The sequence below is a fragment of the Eleginops maclovinus genome, chromosome 18 (genome assembly GCF_036324505.1).
Source record: "Eleginops maclovinus isolate JMC-PN-2008 ecotype Puerto Natales chromosome 18, JC_Emac_rtc_rv5, whole genome shotgun sequence".
In the NCBI taxonomy this organism is placed as follows: Eukaryota; Metazoa; Chordata; class Actinopteri; order Perciformes; family Eleginopidae; genus Eleginops; species Eleginops maclovinus.
In genome coordinates, this window is record NC_086366.1 from 22,851,342 (window position 1) to 22,876,838 (window position 25,497).

At 38.1% G+C, this 25,497-nt stretch overlaps 1 protein-coding gene across 3 annotated transcripts; it reads right to left on the reverse strand.

Moving 5' to 3' along the window:
- Nucleotides 1–835: 835 nt before the first annotated feature.
- tbx4 (T-box transcription factor 4) lies at nucleotides 836–24,242 on the reverse strand. 3 transcript variants are annotated; one of them, XM_063906350.1, is made up of 9 exons: nucleotides 24,127–24,242; nucleotides 16,346–16,488; nucleotides 15,710–15,804; nucleotides 9,000–9,119; nucleotides 6,974–7,121; nucleotides 4,520–4,672; nucleotides 4,137–4,225; nucleotides 3,693–3,928; nucleotides 836–3,585 (listed from the first exon to the last, which is right to left on the reverse strand). In XM_063906350.1, the coding sequence occupies exons 2-9, from the start codon at nucleotides 16,484–16,486 to the stop codon at nucleotides 2,930–2,932; spliced, it is 1,638 nt and encodes a 545-aa protein (XP_063762420.1). In that variant the 5' UTR covers nucleotides 16,487–16,488; nucleotides 24,127–24,242; the 3' UTR covers nucleotides 836–2,929. The 3 variants fall into 3 exon arrangements, with proteins under 3 accessions (XP_063762420.1, XP_063762419.1, XP_063762421.1); XM_063906349.1 differs by lacking the exon at nucleotides 24,127–24,242 and adding an exon at nucleotides 21,094–21,282; XM_063906351.1 differs by lacking the exon at nucleotides 24,127–24,242 and having other exon boundaries at nucleotides 15,710–15,824; nucleotides 16,346–16,454.
- Between the last annotated feature and the right edge of the window lie 1,255 nt (nucleotides 24,243–25,497).

Genomic DNA, 25,497 nt, shown 5'->3' on the forward strand with positions numbered 1-25,497 from the left:
AGTTCTTGGATAAAAACATAATTTCAGGCTACTATTGAATTGCACTTGTTTCTTTAGGCTATTCCTCTCTATCTTGAAATTACGGCTAGGCTTGATGTTCACTGAAAGGGATAATGTTACTCAAACACGTTTTAAGAGTCTGCCAATTGATATTAATATGCAAATTGACATGATTGAAAACAGTAATAAAAAACAATACTTTACTAATACAATTTGTAAAAATCCTTGTATGGCCCTTTAAGCAAATCACCCTGATGACAGAAACTGTTCTCTGTATTCTGATAGCTCAATCAATGTCTGAACATTGTCATCAGGCAAATTATAGTTCAGCATTTCAAGATAGCTGCTGATGATTTGTTGATTGGAATGGTAGCCCTCTGTGAAGAGCCTCCCTTCATGTGAAATGCATCATCAGCTTGGAAAGAGATAGAAAATGAGGTGCTGACATGAACCAGAACCTAGCCATCAGCATAACTCACGATCAAATGAGAGCGCTGTGTGAGAAAAAGCAGTGCCCTATATGCTGGTGTACTCACTCTGCTGTCTACATACTTAAACAAATGTTGCTTTGCCTTGACTTTTGATTCCTGTTCGACATTTACTGATTGTAACTCAAGTGGATACTCTACTGTAAGTGCATCTTATTCATTCTATTGGACAACAACAGGTCTCTATATTTTATAAATTGTGTTTTGAACATTAAACTAGTTCAGTCATGAACAACTTGAATATTGTATCCTAAACATTTCCTAAGAATGTTTTTTGTATTTTTTGTAATATACAAACATAGCATAACTTTAGTGATGTAATGTTACATTCAAATTTCAAGGTCATAATGTACAGAGTTTTTTGCGGACAGAACACTGGAATAACTGGCAACCTGGTATTATAATATCAGCATTTTGACTATTGTATGGCTTTTTGGTAAAACATCTTTACTATACATATATATATTTTTAAACTGTTGTGTTTTGTGGATTATGAAATTGAGCAAGAAAAACTTTTTTGTGACATTCTCTTTTAAATCCATAAAAGCAAACAATCAAAAAGGTCCCTATTATCCATAATGAGTTGAAAAAGGCCAAACATGGTCATCTCTTTATAAAGTGGGGTTAAAATGTATAAGTACAATGCTGGTCTATAATTAAATATAGCAACAATTAGAAGAAGAAGAAAGAAAATGTTTATTCATTAGGAGTGCAAAAATGTCCATATATTTCAAAATGTAATTTTACATAATTTAAAATGAAGGGACAATGCACTAATGCATGAGAGATCATCTTCATACCATACAGATCATCTTTCCTTGTCATTGCAAGTTTACACTCCCATGGATTCATGGCTACAAAGAGCCTTCTTCTTTCAGCGTTCAGCATGCTTATCCTGTTTTCTATTTGTAGTAGCAAGGATTTTTTTTCCAAGTAAGTAAGTAGGATTTGTGTGCAGCTCTCTTCTCCAGTACTCACCATGGCTTAAAAAATGTTCCTTAAGCCCGCATCAGGTTGCTGTCCCGTTTCACAAAAATATTGTTTTGAATCAAGCTTTGACGAACAACCACAGTAGTATTGCTAAGTCTTGACTCACAACATTTCTTCTGATGATTGCTAGTATGCAAACATCATAGGCTTGTTAAAAGTATCCCATTCACTAACAACTTTTTTAATTGATGATTTTTGGTGCACATATTCCTCCATTTAAATAATCTGTATGTACAATATGGGAAAATAAACTCTCATAAATAGCTGGCTAATTTAATATATTTGTGGATATGATATGATCCTGGCAGTGAACTCAATGCACTGTTACCCTATACATTACACTGTAGCAAATCTCATTTGGCACAGATAAATAATTAGGATTCCAGGTATGTTGGCTGGGATTTTTAAATCTTTAATACCCTTTTGAAACCCAATCCTAGGCCCTTCTAAAAGTTGTGGGTTTTGTGTATTTTTTTGAAGTGCCATGAACAAATTGAAACGACACATTTTTTGTTCATCATCAATGAGCAGCACTGTTGCATACGTTTACTAAGTATATTAAGTACTTGCTCCATATTTATTAAGTATACCACCTTGCCGCAGCGACTTATAGGATGCGTTAGATTTATTTTGCATTGAGATAAGTATGTGGACTTGAGTTGACTGTCTGCACCAACTCAAATTACAGATGAAAACATTTTTCAACAAATTTGATTTTGTACAAAACTACAATTGCCTGCTGTTTTGGGGAAATGTTGAGACTGTACTTACTGTATATTTGTGACCAGTTTTTAAAGATATACATTTTCACCCCAATCAGCTTACATATTTGTAATACAGGCAGGGTAGGCTAACAAAGTAGTTTGTTTATCTCTTCTTTGTTGACAATAAGAAAAATGTGGAATAACTGCAATCTTGCTCTATCAAGGTGGAGCTCAACAAGAAGTGAAGGAACCCTTATTGCTCAGTTTTCACTGAAAAAACAATCATGTACACATATTTTACAAACCTCTCTTCCTCTTCAAGGGCAAGCACAGCATTTATTGATTTGACTTCATCTTTGTTTTTTTCTGGAAAGCTATCCTCTTTACTCTAGGTTAGGTAGCTGACACTTTATGGATGTTGTGAGCTACTCTCAGACTTTGCAAACTCATCAACACGTCTTGTTCCCTTGAGCTTACTTTTGCCTCTGATAGACTTTGTGCTGTTCATATGCTAAACATCTGCATAAGTAAGGGGGTCCGCCACTGTTCACCACACCACATACAATGTTGTATGTCATGGTGCTTCAGTGAGAACAAATGTATCTGAGTGGTTTTGGAGTGCAATTTGGCAATGGTCATGGCTGTACTTCATTATTGTTGCTTGGCATCAGCAGCACAAAGTGGGGTTTTGAACCTAGATTATTTCAGATTTTTACCTTAAAAAAATGGGTTCTACAGTTGTCCATGTTAGCTGTCAGTCCAGTGAGTTCCTGCGCTACTCAGCCCAACTTGGTACTGATAGGATGGATCCCGGATTGATATTGTACCCTGTGAGGGATAGGCTGAGAAATCTCTGTGAGGCCGGAGCGGTGACCCTGGCTTCTTGTGGTACAAAGGTGGATGCCCTGACCTATCTCTGGAACCCAAAACAGCTGGAGAGCAGGATGAAGAGGAGGACGAAGGAGGTATAACGGGCAGACCTCGCTGAACCGTAGCTGGGTTGTAGACCCCCAAGTCAGAAGGTGGTCGAGACGCCATTGATGATGTTGGTTGTGGTACAACTGGTGTGACTGTGGCAGTATTGGTGAAGTGAGCTGTGAAGGGCTGGTAGGGCACACCCTCCATGCCATAACGAGGATAGGGCTGCATTGTCGCCCACATGTTGCAATTTATTGAAGAGGGGTTGGTCAGGTCATCTGTATCCCCTACCCCAGATCCAGACTCTGTTTCCATACTGCCGTACATACAAGCTTCTCTAGAGGTGATTGCCTCAGTGCAGTAAGGATGCGACAGTAAGGGCGACTCATAAGACGTTGCTGAACGAAAGTAATGCTCCTCTGAGACTGCAGATGATGTCTCCAGATATGGCCGCTTACATCCAAGCTCTAGGTGTCGGGCGTTATCTGCAAAGGGATATGATCAACAGCATAGTTTCTTTTAAAACAGGAAGTTCTTAATGTGCACATCTGATTCTGTTCAATGGCTGAAAGAAAAGGGTCTAAGAACATACCTCTGTGTTTGAAGCAGTGATACAGAAGGCTGGGATCTCTGCTCTGAGGAAAGTGGTTCGAGATAGGATCTTGGGGGTCTGAGTTAGACAAAGGAACCCCAGTCTCATACTGATAAGAAGACAGTACTTGAGGGTGTCCTGTGAGAACTCCTGCTCCAAGCTTTCCTGCTAGGTGACTATGTGAGGAGATGAGCCTCTGTCGGACTATGTTCTTGGAAATCACTGGATATTCTTTCCTATACATAGCAGCAACAAAGGAACAAAGTAATCAATCTACCATGCTTGCATTACCACTCAACACAGTCTTTCAAGGAGGCAAGCTTTGTTTTTTACATCCATACACAAAGGCTTCTGAACAGCTGATGTTTACGAGAGACTTTCAGTGTGCTAAATGGTCCTACAGGATCAGTTTTACTTTACTGGTTCCTTTTTGTGTAAACATACCCTTGTAGTCTTGAGACGCGCAGATCTCCTTCTTCACTACCCCGGAATCCCTTGGCAAACGGATTGTTTTCTATCTTCAGCTGAGTGATCTAGAAACAAATGATTTTATTCAGTTTTTTATATTACCCTTTAAGGTAATGCACCTCTATACGCACTGTTATTGTTAAATGTGATCAATCTACACCTATAAACATTTACTAAACTTTCATATCTTGTTATAGTTGATCATGATATAGCTTCATACAGAAAAAAGTTTTGTAATCCCTGGTCATCTGTATAAAAACAGGTAACACTAAGAAGTTTTACTTTTACATGTGTAAAACTAGGAATAATTCATCATTTTATGTTGATATCTTTTCTATGCAGTGTTTTAGTTGCTGTACCTTATGGTTTTGATAAGAGGTAACAGAGATGAAGGCTGTTTCATGAAAGACATGAGTACAGTAGGCAGTGTTCTTAGATCCAAAGGCGTTGTTTTCATCGGCCTTAACTATGTGTAGTCTGGGCTGATACTTGTGCATAGAGTTCAGGATGATCTAGGAGGATGAAGAGAATATAAGACATTTCATTTTCAACTTCTGACAGCAGCGGTCTATGAAAATCCACTATAGTCTTGTACACTTTATTTTTACCACTCTCACCAAAGTATCCATGTTAACCACCCGTGCAACATTCCAAATATCATGCCAAAGGTACAAAATATTTATGCTTTTATTTGATATTATTGTGAGGCCAGAGGTTAGCTTGATAGGATAAATTGCCTTTTAACAACTGTTGGCTTACATGCATGTTATACCATGCCTTTTACCACCCATTCCCTGTTTAGTTCCTCATTGGAATTGAGCCTTTCAAGTGCAGCATTGTTGCCTTAGATAACATGCATTTTCTTATCCCAGTCATTCTTGATCTGGAACCTAAATATAATGAACTGCTAAAGCAGGTAGCATTCAATGAGCTTGCTTTTTTAGGTTGTTTGGGTTGCTGCAGGTCAGCTCACTAGCACCAGCCTGTTCACCGCAGCCGAGTGCTAAGCCAAGCCAAGCGTTAGCAACAGTAGTGCAGGGTCATCACTAGTCCAGCTCTGTCAGTGGTGATAACCATCAAGCTCTGGACTTTGGTTCCCCTCATTTGCCAGACATTCTCCTAAGGAGACTTCTCCTTTAGGGGGCTCTCAAAGAGACACGAAGGTTGAACAGGGCATGGAGGGTATAGGCTCAGGTTGAAATCAGAAAGGCCCCGTGCTCCCATGCTCCTGTTGCTGAGGAAGGCTAGGGACACACAGATAAGCTATTGGCTCATTCACCAGAGGCTCTCTGTTGACCTTTGTCTGCACTGCTGTCTGGCTGCTGTTTGAGGGTGATACTGGAGACTCCTGGGTGACTGTCAGAATGTACAGGGATGATCAGGGTAGACTTCCTCAGAACCGTGAAGAGCTAAAGAAGGTATTTGCTTTCATCTACCCCTTACAAAAACATTCAGGCATTATTATTTGCTTTAACTGATATTTGCCTGCAATTAGTTGTTGACATTAAGATTTTATTTACCCTAGCATGTATGACCCAACCATATAGCTATACAAGAATGTAATTATTGGATGATTCGGCAACACCTTAGTTAAGTCTGGTGTTGTGATTCCTTTGTTAACGGTCTGAATAAGTCATGGCACAAGTTTAATGATCGTCATACAAGACTGTTGTCTGTTATTTTTGATTGTACGACCCAGTCACCAATGTCTGAAATGAGTTAACTTCATTGAAGTTGAGATTCCTTTTGACGTCTTGTGGATCACTAGTAAATCTATTCTAAATCACAGAAAACAGGAGATAATTTGTATTGCTGATGGGCTCAAGGCAGGTCCATTGTCAAGATGGGATGAGGGTTTTGGTGCAAAAATTAAGGAACTTGGGAATAGTCTCTAGTCCTGTAATATAGACCATAGAAGACTGGTTCTATAGCACCAGAACATAGTGTTCTACAATAGGACAAGGTACATTTTCAAATGTTAATATGGCAAAGAACTGCGATTTAAAATCGTTTATGTAAGAAATTACCAATATGGAAACATTTTAGTTTGCACTCTACAATTGAGATTGTGTAATTTAAAGGGCAGTCCTAGAGAAGGAGATGAGTGAGTACCACTGTTGAACTATTAACTTTTACACATTCTGCCAAGTGTATAATTAGTACTGAATGAGAGTTCCTTCACTCCACTGTGAAAAGCCCTGCCCAACTACAGACCTCTCAGTCTGGGCGTCATCGGGTCTCTGCCTGGGCTCAAACTCGCTATGTCCTCATTACTCACCCTTATCACTGGCCAGGCACTCCACTCAATCCGACAGCAGGCCCCACCACTGATCTGAGAGGTTATGAACCTAATGAGCCCGCCCATTGATGAGATGGCTTTAGACAAGCTAACCCAGAGTCCCCCTGGGGAGCGCTGCCACAGTCACACTCTGCACCTCCCTCAGCAGCCTCTGCCTCTTCAGTTTCTTTTATCCTTTCTTAAAAAATCTTCCTGTAAAAACCACCTTCTCCTTTTGCTGTTTTGTACATGCATCAACAACATATTTCAATTTCAGCAAACTGTGTTCAAGTGCATGTGTTAGACAGTCTAAGTCTACAATACAACCAAATGATGTACCATTGATTACTAAGTTAAACCATTCTAAAGCTATGTTAGGAAATGTATCCATTTTCTCATACTGCATACTAGCAAGGAAATTGGTAAATAAAATATAATCATTCACTGTTAGAAAAATATCGATAATCCAATACATTTTGTAATGACATGAACCATTTCGTTGAGTTATAAAAAGTACTTATTAATCTGTACTCACATGCCCAAAAGGGTCTAGGTGATTGTTTGTAAGCTTGAGCTTCTGAAATGACACCAATTGCCTCATCCAGTGAGCTCCTGTGGCGGGGGAATCAGGGTGCACGTAGAGTCTGCCAGGCATTGCTGGTTCGGCCTTGCCAGCCACCATCCTGAAAACAGATTGAGAGACGTGCGGAAGCAAAGTTTGATAAGTAAAAGACAAACTACTGTAAGGTATTCTATAGCCATTTCCTGTTGCCACATGAACCAAATCTTTTTTACAATAATGGAGCAATATAAAGGCGTATATTACCATTGATCTTAATCCTCACAGTATTAAATCCGAGGGGGGGGGGGGGGGGGGGGCTCTGTTAAGACATCATTACTTATTTTGCTTCTCTAAGGTGTCGCTGAGAAACACCAGAACCCCACTATGGCCAGGCCATGACTAAACATCAAAAGCAAATGGCTGTTGAATTACTTATTTTGTGTTCTTTTCAGCTTTTCTTGGCAAAACCTTTTTTTTCCCCACCCATGAACAAACGGCAGTGCTAGTTCTGATGTCAAACTGGTGGATTAAGAACAGCAATTTCAATGCCTCCAGATACAGTACAAGTGCAACTGCAAAATGACTGAGTTCAGTCTTTTTTTTCTTTGTCAATGTCTTATCCCTGCATGCAGTAAGGAACTCTAGCCAATGATGATTTGCATTAACACCAACCAAGACGTTGTTTATCTTCTGTTTGCAACAATTAAAATAATTAATTTGCAATTAACAATTACATTGGAAGGTTCTTTTGTCTTTGTGTTTTTGTCCTTTCCAGACAAGTTGATTTATTTTTATTTGTGATTATCTCTGGTTTTCAACAGATTTTAGTAAATGTTGTGCATCTTTGGTGAATAAAGGAAATGATAGTTATCTGAGGAGTCAAGTTCTTCTTTGATAAAAGGATATAATTTACCTAACAACAGGATGACTAAAGCACACATAATGTCGCTTACTCCCTTCCATTCATGGAGATAGGGAGGAAGTACAATATTTATGTATTGGTTTGGCTAGATCCCTATTTTGTATAATATATATTAAAATATATATTGTCTTAAAACAACAGCAAAAGAGCGCAACATCTTTACAGTAGCCATAGGTGATACAGCGGGACCGCTCTTGGCTGAAATTTTAATATATTTGGTGATGCACATTCCTTCACTAACTCAAAATCCACACCAAAAACTATCAATATAAGGATGTGAAAATCCAAACGAATGAACCATTAACGTTCTGCTGACTGTTGCGCCAAGCATGCACTGCATGCTCCAGCTGTTTGAGAGCCCTCGAATTGATATTGATGACCTGTTACTGTACATTGCGCAGAAAAATAAATATATGAATAATTATAATAAGTTAAGAATGAGTTAAAAAGTAGCTGCAAACCACTTCTGTGAGTATGTTTTTTAAAACAATACATAAAGTTATTGTAAAAGTTATCATACTGATGCACAAGGCCCGTTAGATGCCTTGTCAAGTATTGCCTTGACCATTGTTACTAACCATCATCACAACCTATTTCTAATGTTTACCATACAGTAGTTACCATGCGCAAGGGTGTCTTTCTTTTCTTTTTATTCTTGCAATGGACACACAAAAAGATATAATTAGTATTATTGATGTGGTTTGAAGAATATTCATAATTAGCAAATGATGTTCTTGTCTGACAATAAGTGTTGGGAAGCAACAAAGGACTGGTATTACTCTAGCCCTTATTCCTCCATTACTAAAGCATAATGATTCTACCCTAACAGGACAGAAGTCAATTTCAAATGTCTAGTGTCATTTGCTTAAAAGACATAAATCAGTTTAATAAAACCAATGAAATGTAAAATTGGGACTAAGAACATGGTCTAGAGAAGTGAAGTCAGCACAATTCTTAATGCCAGATACACAGCGATGTCAAACATTGGCTAAGTTACTGGTTCGTAGAACAACTAAAAGAAGTCCATGAGGTGACCTTCAACAAAGGTCATGTATGGCTTTGCAATTGCAAACTTACCACTTGTTATCACAGAACTTGTAGCGATGGTCATCAGCTGGAACAACGTCAATAAGTAGGATGTATTTAGTTTTGGGGTTCATCCCAGACACTTTAACCTTGTAGCTGGGAAACATCCTCCTGTTGAAGAATATGAAGGAAATGTTAGCACCCACACACATTTCTAAATGGCTATCAGTGTGGTTTGAACCTTCCAGAAGGATTTATATACACTGTCTGTTCCTTAAAGAAAACATTTTCAGGGACTTTTACCGAAGGTCTGTATTTTTGGCATTTATTGCAAAAATCGTCTTTTTAAGTAAGGATCCAATGTGCCTACAAATAACCCTTCATTGGCACACTATAGAGTTAACCCAACTTGCTAACACTTCCCTCATCATGTCCCTTGATGTTGTCCTTGGTGTCAAAATCTCTGGCCTTGTAGTGATTTGTCTCCTTGCAGGCATTTATATTTGAGGAGATTGAAATCCTGTAATACTTGTGATACTGAGAGGCCATAAAAAGTATGGGAACACGCTATATCTTTCATCTTTTAAATGCCTCCAGACTAAAAGACAGAATATGTTAATATAGCACTCAAAGCCATAAAACACATGAAGGGAGCTACCTTTCCTGACCTCTTCTGGGAAACCAAAAACGTTTTCATCCCATCTGCCCTAAAGGATATTTCGCAAAGGGCTCTGCACCCCTTATAAAGCCCTAAGTGGTTTTTAATGGCACCCGAGATCGGACAACAGTTTAGATAGCCGACTCCTTATTGCTTAAGAGGCTACGGTCCAAAAAGGCCTGCAGTTTATCTGAGGCTGCTACCCATGGCAACGTGTTCAAACACTGGAGGACACTCTCATGAAAGCCTAGCATGCTTTATAGGCAAATGGCGTAGCATCAAAATCCGGGTCTACATATCAACTGTTCCGATTGGTGCTAATGCCGTTCTTCAAAGGTTCATAGTTCCTCACACCATCTGATCATGTTACTGTAAATACTCCAACGCGTAAGATAGAGAGAGAGAGAGAGGAGGGGGATTGAGGGAAGGTAATTTAAATCTCTCTCCCTGGCCTCAAATCCAATCAGTAAAAGAGATCAGTCCCGGTATCATCCTCACAGAAAGACGGGTTAATCTTAAAGGAACATTCAAAACAGACCTCTTCTCATCTCTGGCTCCACATACACCATACAGAAAGAGCAGATGGAGGCCTGTGTCAACACATGTGGCCATTGGCTTTGTGTAATATGCCCATGACTACCTAGTAAAGGGCTTCGCCGCTCACTCAACTGGCTGTTGAGCCAGACAGATGAACTGGATGCAACACAATCTTAAACACAAATAAAAGTTCTCGAATAAAAAGGTTTCTTTGTTTTTAAGGCTAGAAACAAACTAAGTCGTATGACATGTCTGTTGACCATGTCTTTGGCAAAAATGATTTTTACCTTTTCAGAACAGCAACACTTGATCTCATAGTTAGTGGGAGAGGCAATAAATTGTAACAAGCTTACCTTTTCAACTCTGCACACCGGATAATTGCAGAGTACAGGGGGAGGGTTTTGGGATTATGATTCAGGAAGTTACAGAAATGGTGGGTCAGAGAGTGGGTTGCAGACACAGTTAAGTGATCCAACACGGTCTTAGTTACTAAGGCTTACTTAACCAAGTGTATAACAAGTTTAAATAGCCCAGTTAAACTTTGATCTGTATTGGAACCAATACATCTTAACCATTTATTGTTAAGAGCTTTGATTAAATAATACGATCATTTCATTGATTGGAATGCATATACCATGTTGTAAAATTATGTTTTCTTTTCAAAAATGTTGATGAACCACTGTTGAGTATTTTTGCTTTAACATTTACACTACGAGAGATATGTCTTTAACATCTTTGACAAAATTAGGCCAATGTTGCAGTTTGGATTAACGAGATGAAACATCCATTTTTGATAGTACAAAATATTAGAATACATCATACATAATGTATTCTGGAATTGCATCTCTTCTACATCAACAAAAAATCCTAGGTATTGTGAATCTAGAAAACTGATTTCCGAAGGCAGACATCATGAAGGCATACATATACATACGGTGGTGTGACTAAGTGAGTGCATTTAAGAGGAGCATGAGAAATGGAAGTTGGAGAGTGTGTGTATGATATCAGTGTCAGGGTGTGTGTGTATGTGTGTGTCTGTGCCCAGCCAGCTGTTTCTCTTAACAATCCCACATGTTTAGGCCCTCCAGTGATCCATTCCCTCTCTGGGAATCTCCAGTACCACGGCAAGATCAAAAGGAGTGTTGGGGGGGATGATGAAGCGCTACAACCTAGTAGACTCGGCCTATTGTGGGCGCCGGATTCCTCTTATCAACCAGCCGCTGCTCTCTTGACGGGCTGTGTACAAAAAGGGAGAGTGAGGGAAGAGCTGCACTGGGTGCTTTGAAGAGGGAGGATTACGCCTGCACAATGACACTCACAATAACAAGTCTACTGGTCTCTGTAGGTGCTGTATGGGAGAGGACGGGGCAAATTTCATCCCAGAGTGTTGGAAAAATGTGGCGAGCTGCTCTGCATCTGTACCTCCTCCCCTGCCACCTCTGCACTGACCCTTGCACATTACAACTGTGGGTCTCAAACACTTTTTAAACCAGCACACCCAATTACTAAGATCCCTTTTCCCTATTTCCCAAATATTTTTGATAAAGCAGATGTGTTTTACATTGTTTCATAATGATGATCATGAATATACTTTTAAATTTGTGCAAATATTTATATTTCTTGTTCTAAAGCCTGCTACTTCTGGCCACTCTGCTCATGGAAAACTCACAAGCATGAAAATGTGTTGTGTAACTATTACAACAGGCAAGCGTGGATCATATTTCCTGAATGATAGCTTTCTCGTAAGCACATATTTATCAGGGTTTTTTAATGGTGATTTAAATGCTATTAGGTTTATGATCAGGTAGAATCCTCTTTAATTGATGTGTTATTAGCGTCATCCGTTTTGGCTTCATCCATATTAGAAGCTGTTTTCAGACGTGACTAAAAAAAAGTAAGAAAACAAAGGAATCCTGACTCTTAGCAGTTTCATCTGACAGTCAATTTATCATGTAGTGTTTAGAATGATAGCCCTAACACTTAACATTTTGACTTGACTTTGAAAAGTGCATTTCAACCTTCACTCTCAGACTTAAAGCGCAACACCCTTCCGATCCACACTGCATGGACCACACACTCAGTTGAACCTGCAGAAACATTTTAAAAGTGTGGCTAGAGCGGGCAACTGAAAATCTTGGGTGGCCACACCACAACCCAAAGCAATTTCAGAAATCGTACTACTACTACATATACTATATCAATATGAGCGTCAAAGGTTCTCTTTACAGAATACTGAAACAGAATAGCAATTCTATTAATGATAGTCTCCATGGCTCCAAACATTGTTAAGTCAGCTATCAGCTAACAGCGCAAACAGGGCTAACGATAGCCACAGTATGAATGCAGTGCAGACAGCGGCCATTAGCTAGCCACGCAGGGATTCTCATGCACTGAAATGCATGGGTCAGCTATGTAACAAAGCACCGAGAGACTTGGTTTATAACACAGAGGGAGAATGACCGTATGCTCAGGTAGATATTATTTCAAGATAACTTTACTCATCAAAATGTTGTTTGCTTAATGCTCCTCATACTGTATAGCCTAACCTTTGAGGATTTGCATTTTAAAGTAATTTGGATTATTTTACACTGATTGTTGTACTTATCATGATAGACGTATACCAGTACAGTTAAAAAATGGAGTTCCAAAACATTTTTGTGTTAATGTGTTATGTATGTGTTTCCATTATTATTTAAATAAGCTCCTTTTTCTTTTCCCTCAAAATACACATGGCATCAGGGTGACCATGGCACACACTGACTCTTGGCCATTAAGGTTTTTTCCTTTTTCACATAGAATTCCACTTACTACTCAATACTACTCTTCTACTGCATCATATGCTGAAGACTGACTCTTTAAGAAATACCCTGCAAGGAGACATACCCTGCATGTCATGGGCATTGTTTCCACTGAAGGCTGTTTTAAACTGACCGAGGCCCTAATAGAATTTTGTCATATTTTATGGGATGGGATATGAGACAAAAGGACGTAGTTCAGTGGGATGCATGGTAACCCTGGATGGGTTCAAGACATCAAATCAAAGTCATCAAAGACAATTAAAGATAAAGGCCCCTCACCCTGCTGACAAGTAACTTTAAATCTCCCAATTTATGAAATCTGACGCCTGTCTTCTCAATTATGATGCTTTATTTGGCTCATAGGGACATGTTGAAAGATTTATATGTTCCAAGAAATGATTGAGCTGTTGTCAGAAAACGTTTTAACATCTAACAGTTATTTGCTGATACATTACCTTAATGCTTCGTATGCAGTGTTTGAAATACTGTAGATAAATATGTACGACTGTAGACTGCCCACATTTCTTGACACAGTTCCATTATACCAATTATCCATTCTGCCAGCATGCGGAAAAGTCCAACATCAGACTTGACGCTGCTAATGTGTTGGTGGAAAAAGCCCTTTATCGGACATGACAATCTAAACTAAAGCCAAATACAAACGGCAACAGTTGGCCTCACTATTCCCTGACTTTTCAGTGATGTAATTCTCTGCACTTTAATCTGAAACCAGTATGTAAGTGTTTTCTTTTGCAAAATGATTTAGTCTGAATTTATTTACTCATATTTGTGTGGCGTTCCCTAGGGCTCAGTTCTTGGGTAAATACAATTTCCTTAAAATCAATATGCGGCTAGAAGAGATTGTTGTTATTTTATAGATCTGCTTTGGCTTATAATTATTATGAATTAAATGCCAAAGTACTTTTAAAGACACCCCTCAAATTGCCTAGCTGACTTTCCTCTATATTTCCCTCCATTGTTAAACTGTTCATAACTTTACATGGTTCTTTGTCATGTACTGCCATCGTTACTCTAATCTTCAGCCTGTCTGTAGGGAGTTGGCTTGGGAACCGAAAAGTCGCCAGTTCAAGTTTCGATTAGACCAAGTATTGAGTGTGCACAGGTACTTTTACTACTAATAGTAGGATCGGTTAAAGAGAACTAAACAAATATTTTATTCAAAATTGGTTTCACATTTGACTCTGATAGATGTTGAAATACATTGTCACTTGTTGAAGCCATATTTGACAGAATGTAACAATCCAGTGCAGATGACACGTTCAGAAGTTATTGGCGATTACTTCAGTACAACTGAGAACAATTAAGGATAATCTTAACATGGTTTCCATTGTTTGTCATCATTTCTGTCTTCGTAATTTGAATATTCGTTTGATAAGCACTGAAAATGACTCTCACATTACTGAAAACATAAACAATGCTGTGATTGACCTTATGATCTTCTCAAATGTCAGTATTTTACTGTTGTATAACATGAAGATTCAAACGTGACCAAATTCTGTCATTATAACACAGTCAGTAATGCACAATGGAAAACTTTTATATTTCAGTCTGGTGTGAGTTCATAATACAAGCTGTTGCTTTAGGAGGTAGAAGCCATGTCAGTGTGAACTTCAGCATGTCTGCAGCAGACTGACAGTAGGTAAACCCAGACAGGTTTCCCAGAGCAGCTGCACAGCCAAACTAGCGCACCGCCCTTCAAAGGGCTTTAAGGATTGAGAGCCCACTTTATCAGCTGGACAAGGGAAAGCCCATCTCTTACAGTTATGCAGCATTAAGGAAAAAATGTGGTGACCTTTTACATTTTGTACTAGAGAAAAAAAACATCCCATGAGGAATGATAGGTGGAGGTCGCTCTGAGAGTGTACTCATTCTCTGGTAAATGTCCAAAGGCCTCACTATCTAATCCTCGGGTCGCATTAAATCCAACAAGCCGAGCAGTCATTTGTGTTTTCAATTATGTAGGTGCAGGAACGTTCTGTCTCTTCCTGAAAGACAAACTTATAACTGCTATATGTTACTTTTAGCTCTTTAAACAGATGCTCACAGAAAGGTATGGTACTCATTTGACGTACTAAATCCATCCCTTGAATATCTCCGTATTTTTCCACAAAATATATTTTTTTAAACGGAGCATCATTTCATATTCATATTTAAAATATACTTTTAGGCAATGACTTTTGCCTAAAAAGATGACTGAACTCTAGTGTTATTGGTGTAATGCTACTTTTTTTGTGGTTTGTAAAATACCTATTAGTAACGGTCGTGGAAAATACATTTACTCAAGTACTAAACATAATGTTGAAATACTTCTTCTTTACTTGAATATTTTCATTTTCTGCTACTTTATAATACCTATCTGATCAGAATTCCTGTTTCTTCTACATTTGTCCGACTAAAGTTAATAGTTACTTTACATATTGGTATTACTTTACATATTGGTGTTTTACATAAAAGTTGATCATCTTGATCCTTGATCTTTCCCTGACCAACAAAGAAAAGATCTTTCATTTCAAATAAGTACTTATTATACCCAATGGGTACTTTACTATAAATTCTTAAATATATTGCTACTTCTGCAGTTTTATTTAAAATGTAGGACTTTTACTACTAAAAAGGTTTTTACTAAGCTAAAGTATCTGAATATCAGAAATGATTTACTAAGCTAATTTCTAATAATAATATATAAATGAGGCATACAGATAAGTCCACACACCTCGTACAGGCAAAACATGGTTTGCATTACTAACCTGCCTGCTTTAGTAATGATCATTTCCGTGCCGGCCTCGTGGAACTTCTTCCACAGCTCCCTTTCATGAAGAACAACCTTAATGTTCTCAATGTTCTGAAAGAAGACACAAATCACTGTTAAACACACACACACACACACACACACACACACACATACACACACACACACACACACACACACACACAAACACACACACACACACACACACACACACACACACACACACACACACACACACACACACACACACACACACACACACACACACACACACACAAGACAAACACCACAAGCTATTAGAATTATGGCATCTAGAAAGACAAAATGTAATTAATAAGTTCTGCATACAAAAACACATGTCAAATTAAAAATACACTATCGGTTCAATGTACTTTATTGATTCAATCTTAATGAACATCTGGCTTTATATCCTATTGTTATAATTAAGTGTTTTTAGTGTAAACAGATGTTTCCGCTGTTCATTTCTCATATGAATCTCGCTTCGGAAAATATTTTGATTATTATTTTTTTTTAATAGAAAAAATCAGCATGTCATTCCATTAATGTACAAACTGCAGTCATTAGAAGCATCCGTTTGTTTTTACTGTTTGAACCTGAGGGTCTCCTTGCGTACCTGGTCAGGCTCACTGGAGCTGGGAATGTTCGGAGCTGTGGATAGGGCCAGTCGGGACTGGTCTGTTAGGGGGTCCCTGTCCCCCTCGGTCTGCACCCTCATACATTCATCCGTCACAGCGGAAAGCTTTTCCTGCAGCATCTCTGCAGGATTTAAAAAATACTTTAATTACAGAATATCATAGTAAAATCAGCTCAAACACAAAGTGAAAATGTTATATACTCTGTGTTTTCACACTGTCCTTCTCAAAGAATTTCACGTTGCTTTTAGCCAAATTTCGAGGGTGTAAATATAAAACTGCAGGCGGCCAAGATCTACATTAAACTGTTAACTGTCAAAACAATGATGAATATAAAATCAAACCTTTGTCAAAAAAGCATTGCATCAACCTCATGTGACCTAGACTTGCTTGTGTGACAAAATGTACTTGGAAGATTATTTTATTTCTTTAGTTATTTAATATTCTACGCGACACTTTACTAACTCGATCTCAGTCTCTCGTTTTTTAAAAATAATTTATAAACATTTTTAAAAAGCAGTTTTTTATATTATCATATTAATTGTGAAAAACGTATTATAATCAGATCAATCATATGAATTATTAATATTATGATGGTTATAAATGTGGTTTTTCTTGTTGATCTGGTTGTTATTATTATAAAATCACTCAATTAATACAGTAGTTACAATGCTCAAAATCTACATTTTTCATCAACATTCAACTTATTTTATCATTGTGTTTATGAATTTCCCTATTGTTCATTGATGATAAATCTAAAGACTAGCTCAAAATGTTGCGTTTTCCCAGACATATTTCATATTTTATTTTTTGTATGTGACAGGGTAGCATTATATCCTCTGTTTAATGTCAGTTGAAGTTAAGTGTTGATGTAGCAGTGGAGCAGATATTTGGCCATCATCTCACACTTTTTCACCACACTGTTAAATTAATTGAAATATCAAATATAACATTTTAAAGAAATCCCTCCCTTCTGTAATACTATCACCTGTCTTGCTCTAGAAATGTCTGCTGAGGTTTTTCTAATATAAATCTCATTTCCCAGCGGATTCCCTGCTAGTTTACCGCATTGAGCGCTGAGCCTTTACTTTTTTTAAAGGAGGATTTTGAGTCCTCTTTTTATTGTCAAGCGTGTACAAGGCACAGAACACACACTGTTCATTTAACACATCCTAGATTTAGGAGCAGTTGGCAGCTTCTTCATATAGGCCTACAACGCCCTGTCTTTCACTCATTTTTTAATAAAAAAAAAAGTCCAGAAAACACACATTTTTACCGCACGCCACAAATGTATTTGTTTAAAAGGTGTGATTAGAGGAATTATGTGGAACAAATCTGCTCAAATCATCAGTGTTTTGATCAGGATTTAAAATCCATTTTGTCAAGCTAACATGACAAATTAGAAATGTAAAATCCATAATTATTTTTTCTCATCTCAGCTGTTTGTAATACAAGAGTGAACACTTTTCAGCAGAAAACAAGGATATTTGGACTAAGTTTCCAGCCACCAGTGTGTGTTGTTTGTAAAGCAAAGTCACTTAAAAGTGGAAGATTCACTAGCTTGGGTAACTTAAGCAGGTTATTTGTGGTTTAAACATATTTTAGGATATTTCACTTCTAGATTTAAAAAAGCTAAAATAGAACAAAAGACACAATGTTCAAAGCTCCAATCCTTTTTATAAATTTCAGTTTTTAATCAAGCTAGCCAACTCAAAATTGTACCAGGGGCGTATGCGTCGGGGTGCCCTTCCCAACTTCTTAACCAACACCGCCCTTACTTCTGCTGACCAGACCAATCTTTGAACTTTACCTTCATTTTGATCTCAATACACACCTACACAAACATATAAACGTGAACAGACACGCACGCACGCACGCACACACACACACACACACACACACACACACACACACACACACACACACACACACACACACACACACACACACACACACACACACACACACACACACACACACACACACACACACACACACTCACAAGATTGAAAAAATACCAGCCACGCCAACCCTTTGCTGGTATTGTTCCAATGCTCCAATTTAACATAAACGGAAACCACATATTAAGCTAACATGTTTAGCAAACACAATTGAAGCGTTTTGAACTATTGCTGTTTACACAGTTTTTTTTAACCACTCCTGATCATTTAAATAGTTAGATTCAATATAGACAGACTTTCATTTCAAATTGTATAGAAACAGTAAATATATGAATATACGCAATACAAAAACAATTCCAAATTATATAGGCTTATGCAATTCCAAATCACCACTAAGATGATGGCCACTCCTTTAAGCAGACATAGTATTTAGTCATTCAGCTTATATCAAAAGGCTAACATGTTTTCATTGTGGACAGCCTTTATTGCATCCCATCATACAATGGGGTAAACCTTAAACATCAGTTCAGCATTTTACTTAAATAATCTGCACCTGGAAAAAGGTCATGATATCCCGCACACATTTTACTGAGCTATACTTTCCAGTATCTAGAGAATTGTGGCACAAAGCCTAAGCAGCATATCAGACTGACATAGCCTACTGCAATAATAATGTATAAATACCATTGAGAGTGCGGTTTGGTGTGAGACGTACTGTCTGTGAACCTCGGTTATAAATAAATTATGAAACACAAATGAAAGCAGTTTCAAACTTAATGGTTTACTTTTTTTCCAACAGCAAAGGACCGAAATCAATGAAAAAACTAATACCTTAAAATGGAGCTTATTATGTATCCTTGTCATCATGGTTGACACTCATAGGATTGTCTGTCTCTCACACCTATAGGAGCACTGCAGATTGTCTCTCACACTGCTTCATAACCCCACATCTGTGTCTGCATCTCATCCCTCTGCTGCCCCAAGCTTCATGTCTGCCTCCAAACTGCTGAGTTATTTTTGCTTCAAAAACTAAAGATGTGTTATTTTCTGGCATGAATTTCAAGTCCTGTAAACACTTCACACTTTCATATTTCAGATGCTGGCTAAAATTTCACTTTTACTCTCACCACAACTTCTCATCAGTCTTATAAACGGCATTACTGTCAACTGAAGAAATTAGGAAAAACTAACCAAATAGGCTACTGTGCGTCAGTGGTAAACCTGTAGCTCTGTTCCCTTTTCCCCTGCTGTTCTTTCCTCAGGGTTGCACACAGGGCATGTGGGCCTGTAAACACAGAGCGGCCGCTCTCTCAGCCATGAAAGTGGAGAGGCACAACTTGTGTAAACTGATGGAGACATTCGTGAACGCTAATAAAGATAAGGGCTGACAGGGAAATGACCACAGAGCATTTTTTACAGTGTGAAACTGGGCCTTTCACTGGTGCTGTTTAACAGAGCAGCGTGGAGCCTGTTTCTCTTTCTGTCACTCTCAGTCTGAAATGTCTTCAGGGCACACACACTATGCCATTTTATTATCTGTCAGCACTGTAAAAAATATGAACACAGAAGTTCTGTTTTATCATACTTAAAGTATATTGGACTACAATTGTTATGTAAAGCCCCCCTGTTATCTTATTGGCCACCACCAGTAGCCTTACATCATATTATTAACTGTCCATATTATTCACATCCTTATTAAAGGAGTCTACAGAAATCACAGTGCATACTTAAACATGAAAAATGCTTAAAAGGCTGGGAAAGAAATGTGTTTGGGACGTGAGAAGTGGTAACAGCTGCAATACATTCAACTGCCGCCATTTTGTGTCTGCAACCCTGATTCATAAAGGCCATAATATAAACAGGGGGGAGCTTTATGGTCTGTACGACAAATAAATAATTTTAGATGATGGATCAGAAAGGAACAAGAATTAGGTCATGTTAAAAAAGTAGGCTACATTTTCCAACATCTCGTTCAACTACAGGATATATTTACAGTATATCTATATGACATTATTTCATGCCAGTGCAACTACAATACTGAAACTAAATGAATATTGGAAAATCGCTAAAGATTAAAGCCGAGATCTGGCATTTAATAAACAATTTTTTTAAATTAAAATTAAAATGCCACTGTCGAAGAAACTCCCATGCTGACTTTCCAATCCTGCTACATAGAGAACATAATAATATTAATAATAACAATAACAATAATAATAATACTAATAGTAAAACCAAATGTCATGTCCAGGGTGACCTATTAATAATTACAAAACGAACACATTTAAACACATTTAAAAATAATGTTATATATTCACGCCATGATTTCATTACCTTAAAATGGCCATCTAATACATCTCAAATAATTGAGCAATACAACGATTATTATAATAATACAAATGTTTAGCTTAATATAAAAACTGTCTTTATTTGTAGATTAAACAAACTATTTTGCATGAATTAACTTGATAATATTGTAATTCTACTTTGAAAAATTGTATCCAAAACTTAAAATGAGCAATAACAAATGCACAGAAAAAAATACAAAAGGCAGCCTTCGTTTTTTGCTGGACCCCTTCAACCCATCTCACACTCCTGCTCCCATCCTCCTCTGTGTCTGCCCATAACTGTCAGATTAAAATCTTCATCATCAGATTGCCGTACCGTGGGACTTCACTTCACTAATTATCGCAGTTGACTTCCCTCACAGGGGGGATGACACTGTATTTCAAAGCCTCTAATACCGTAATACACCCCCGCGTCTATAGCAAGCCGATAATCATCAGATAATGACTTTACAGTGCAGTTGATCAGGACCGAGTCTACTGTACCTCATGCGGTCAGCTATCATCTGTTTAAATCCATCCCTGTGCACCGCGGCTTCAGCCTGCTCTCAGTGGGGAGTCCCCTTTCCTCCGCAGCTACACGTGGCTTTTAAAACGTCTGTTCTGAAGCGGGAGTCTGGAGGCTGCAGAGGAGGCTGTCCGCTGGGAAGTGACCGCTGCCTTAGTGCCTTTCAGCTTCTCCCGCACACAGATGCGATCTGCGCCTGCGCTCTCTGACTGTGATGTTTTCTTCTCGGTATCACACACACACACACACACACACACACACACACACACACACACACACACACACACACACACACACACACACACACACACACACACACACACACACACGGTTCCTCAGCTCACATGTGTGTGAAAGCAGCAGGGAGTGATTTGTCGCCCTGGTTCTCTCACCGGGCTGGCCCTGACGCTCCAGCCGGGGAGCAGAGCCTCACAGGCGGACTGTGACTCCTCTTGGCCTCGGTGACATCCAGTCACTTGACATCAACACTTCCAACTTCACCATTTATTTGTTTTATTTATTACTCAGCCAGAACACACACTACGTTTACTGTACAATTATTTCCTTAGTGATCTTGTTGAACGGGCAAATATTTTTGGTCATTGTTATTTTGATTTCCTGCATGGACATGGCTATATTTGCTACTAGCATTACACCCAGATTTGCAGTGAACCGTCTTCACTTCGTTACTTCTGGACAAACTCATCGTTTACTTGACACATGGTTTACGTAACTGTGGCACAGGGTTTGGCACAGGCATGGTCAAAATGCACACAAGCATCCACAGCAAATGTTATATCCAAAACTATAGTGCAGGAACCTAATCCAAAACTTAACTGCATACCACAACTTCCAGAGATGTTGATTCTTCGATAATCCACTTAAAGAATGAGGCCTGGGCCTATGGATATTTTTTTGCAAGAATAATTTACTCCAACCCCCTCTGTTATCCACCAATATTACATCCGATAAACAACATATTTCAACACATTCATTTGCAAAACAATCGCAGCTAATATAAACAGCAACAGGGTGTATTCTTCGAAATCGGTCCGAAGACATATTCTTCCTTCAGCCAAAAATGACGAGTAAAATAATCCGTCAATATGCAAAATAAAATGGCGTATTTTATTTTTCTCTACAATGACTGATTATTAGGACCTTAAAAAATGTAATGATGAAGGCCAATGTCTTTAGGGGGCTCGCAAAATATAATAACGACTTTTAGTATTTACAAAATATTTTTGTGTCAAGAAATTACCCGATTTTTTACGATGAAGACACTATTTACATCCTCACAGTTCTCGGTAGTTCTCTGCTCCACAGAGTTCATTTGAGTGTTTCTTTAAATACTTTTAAAAACGCGTTTACTCATTTATTGACCTCATATTAACAATTCTGTATTATTTGTTCCGATTTAACTCTCTATTTTGATCGGTTGCTTGTCTTTAGGCTACTTGGAACCGCAGAAGAAAAGATGGGTCTTCAAAATAAAGGTAGGTTTAAGATAATACTTCTTCTACTCAAGTTTGATTTATAGATATTACTCTGGTAAATTGCTGGGTTGTTACATATATTTTGGGGGAAAAAACAAGTTCTCACGCATTAAAATTTCTTTTGACCACTCAATGCGTTTTATTAAGATTACCCTCATTTAAAGCTTTATAACCGCTTGAATTCAAAACCGCTCCATAATAAAATTCAAGAAAGACCATAGTCTCTCTCTGTGTGTGTGTGTGTGTGTGTGTGTGTGTGTGTGTGTGTGTGTGTGTGTGTGTGTGTGTGTGTGTGTGTGTGTGTGTGTGTGTGTGTGTGTGTGTAATAACCCGCCACCCGCCATCATGGTGGTGGTGGATGTCTGAGGCAGGCTTCGCTGTGTTTGCAGGTGAAATATGCGCTTGTGGTTTTGCGGTAAATGGAGCATATAGTCTGCGGCTCGTGTATAAATCAGGTGCCAGTGTGACTTATATATCTGTTGGTGACATGAGCGAATGAAGGCCACCGTTTGTCATGCGGCCGTGTGTGTGTTCGCTGACAGACACTCAACTCCCAACTGTTTAAAAGTGGAGATGGATCTGGTGCTGGTGCTTTTATTCTCCACCCTCAGAAACACGTTTCACCCTACACTCTAAACATCACATCTGCGCAATTTACCTCCATCTTAATGAGATAAATCATTAAAATGATTATTTTCCGGTATCTTTCACTTTTATTTTTCTTGTTTAGCGGTGTTTTTAGGTGGGTGTACTGGTGTCTCTCCACACCACAGACACAAAGATGTGGCTGCATTTATCTCAGTAAACCCCCGTATTCTGTCACAGTCAATTAGACGATCAGTCAAATTGCCCTGAACACAACTATAGTAAAGCCTGAATTCATTCAGAGCCTTTAAAGTCTCATAGATTCAGCATTTTTAGGAGCACTGGGGCCACATTCATCAGTTTACTGTCCACATTTTTACATACAGTAAGCAGTATTTCATTCCAATACACTATTTAATTTGACTTTCTGTTCATGTTTTATTCTATTTAACATGCCACATTGTTGTCCATTGCACTATTTTCTTGCACTTTTTATGTCTTAAGTATATTTGATGTAGTGTTGTAGGATTAGCCTGGGACGCTGTAGCTTTTATCACTCAGATTTAATAATATGAGTACATTTAAACCAAGACAAAATATAATATATAATAATGTATTATATTTATATTAAAAACTAATATATATTTTTCAATTTGTATGTACATTTATGTTACAAACAGGGTGTTCCCCAAGGTCATTAGGCCAAAGTGTGTGGAAATAATTGGCAAAATGGCATTGTTCTTTTTAATGGTTCTTTGAATCATACAATTTAAGAAAAACAAAATATTACACTTTTCTTTTGTTTTTTTTGACAGACTTTAGCATGGCAGAAATGCACTAGGCCTATTAGTTAAATTTAAAAAAACCCACTTTTAATCATAGGTTAAAACATATTTTTGATCAGTATTAGGGATCTCATTGCGTTCTTACCTCCGGCTTTGCTCTCGCCTCAGGCTGACCTCAGTGCTCCTTCAGTGTCCTCTCCACTGGGGGAATGTCAGTCCTCACTGTGCCAGACCTATGCAGCACCTCTGCAAGTTTCTGCTGCAATCAAAAAGTTAGATTTTTTTTTTATAGCAGCAGAATTTAGCTGAGTTTCTGGAGGGGAATTGAACCTAGACACACTCCCACCGTCACGTGGTCGAGACAGGAGGAGGTTGCAGCTGCAGTCACTCTGACACCAGTGTTGGAGATATGACTCCCATTTGGTGATCACTGGAAGGTAGACGGACACTTTGAATAAGAGTCCATTTAAACCATATTCATGTGAAATAACATTATTTTATACCCTGTATATATTTGTATAACCTTACATCAGTGGTATTTAAGTCAAATAGTTAACGCTGCTATCAAAATTAACTCCTGAGGTGTAACCTCCACTGAATCCCAATCTGCATTGCATTCTTGAATACATATTAATACATTTGTCTGTATATGGTTGCACATTGAAACTTCTTCCTCTTATGTATTACATTTTAAGAATATTTATGTTTATTAAAGTTAACAATCTCTACACGTGGTATTGTCTATATGCAATTTGTTGGTATTCAGTAACATTTTTGGTAATTCAGATTTTTTTTCTAACTTCCTCAATTGAGTGGGAAAAGTCACTGCAATATTAGTGATGCTAAAAAACAAACATTTAAAACAGTTTTCTCAAAATACACATAGCTCAAAAAAAGATTATATTTTTAAGCTAATAAAACAGGACACAGATGACAGGATCAAAATGAAAGACTCAACAAGTGTGAAGTGTTCCACTCTTTTCCTAGTGTGTTTTTTTTTGCAATATGGAGACATTTAATTTCACTTTTGCAGAAGATGGTATTTGTATGGTAGCTAATTATGTGAAAGTATTATCTGTGAAATTATAAGACCCCACAGCATAAGCAGCTTAGGAAATGTCACATTTACAAATGCTGTTAGTATTATATCATCCACAGTTGAAAATCAGGTCATGTTCCTGCTTGAGGGCATTGGTTTCTGACTGTTTTCAGATTCTGAATATGAATCTTGCATTGCGGAAACCTTCCGCGTATCTAAATGAATGATTCAGACATTCATGCACATTCTGATTTGCTGCTCATACATTTTACTACCAATTCAGTGATTTGGTCCAGTTAGAAATGTTGGCTTCAGAGTATTCCTTCCATTTTCACAACATCCTTTAGGCTGCCTGTCTTGGGCTGCAAAGATTGTAATGCTGAAAACATGGTTCATCTACAAAGGGGTTCAATGTCTTCAATATTCCTCATTTGAATGTGTGTGAATGAGTAAGGGATGTCAGATTTAAAGTACTGG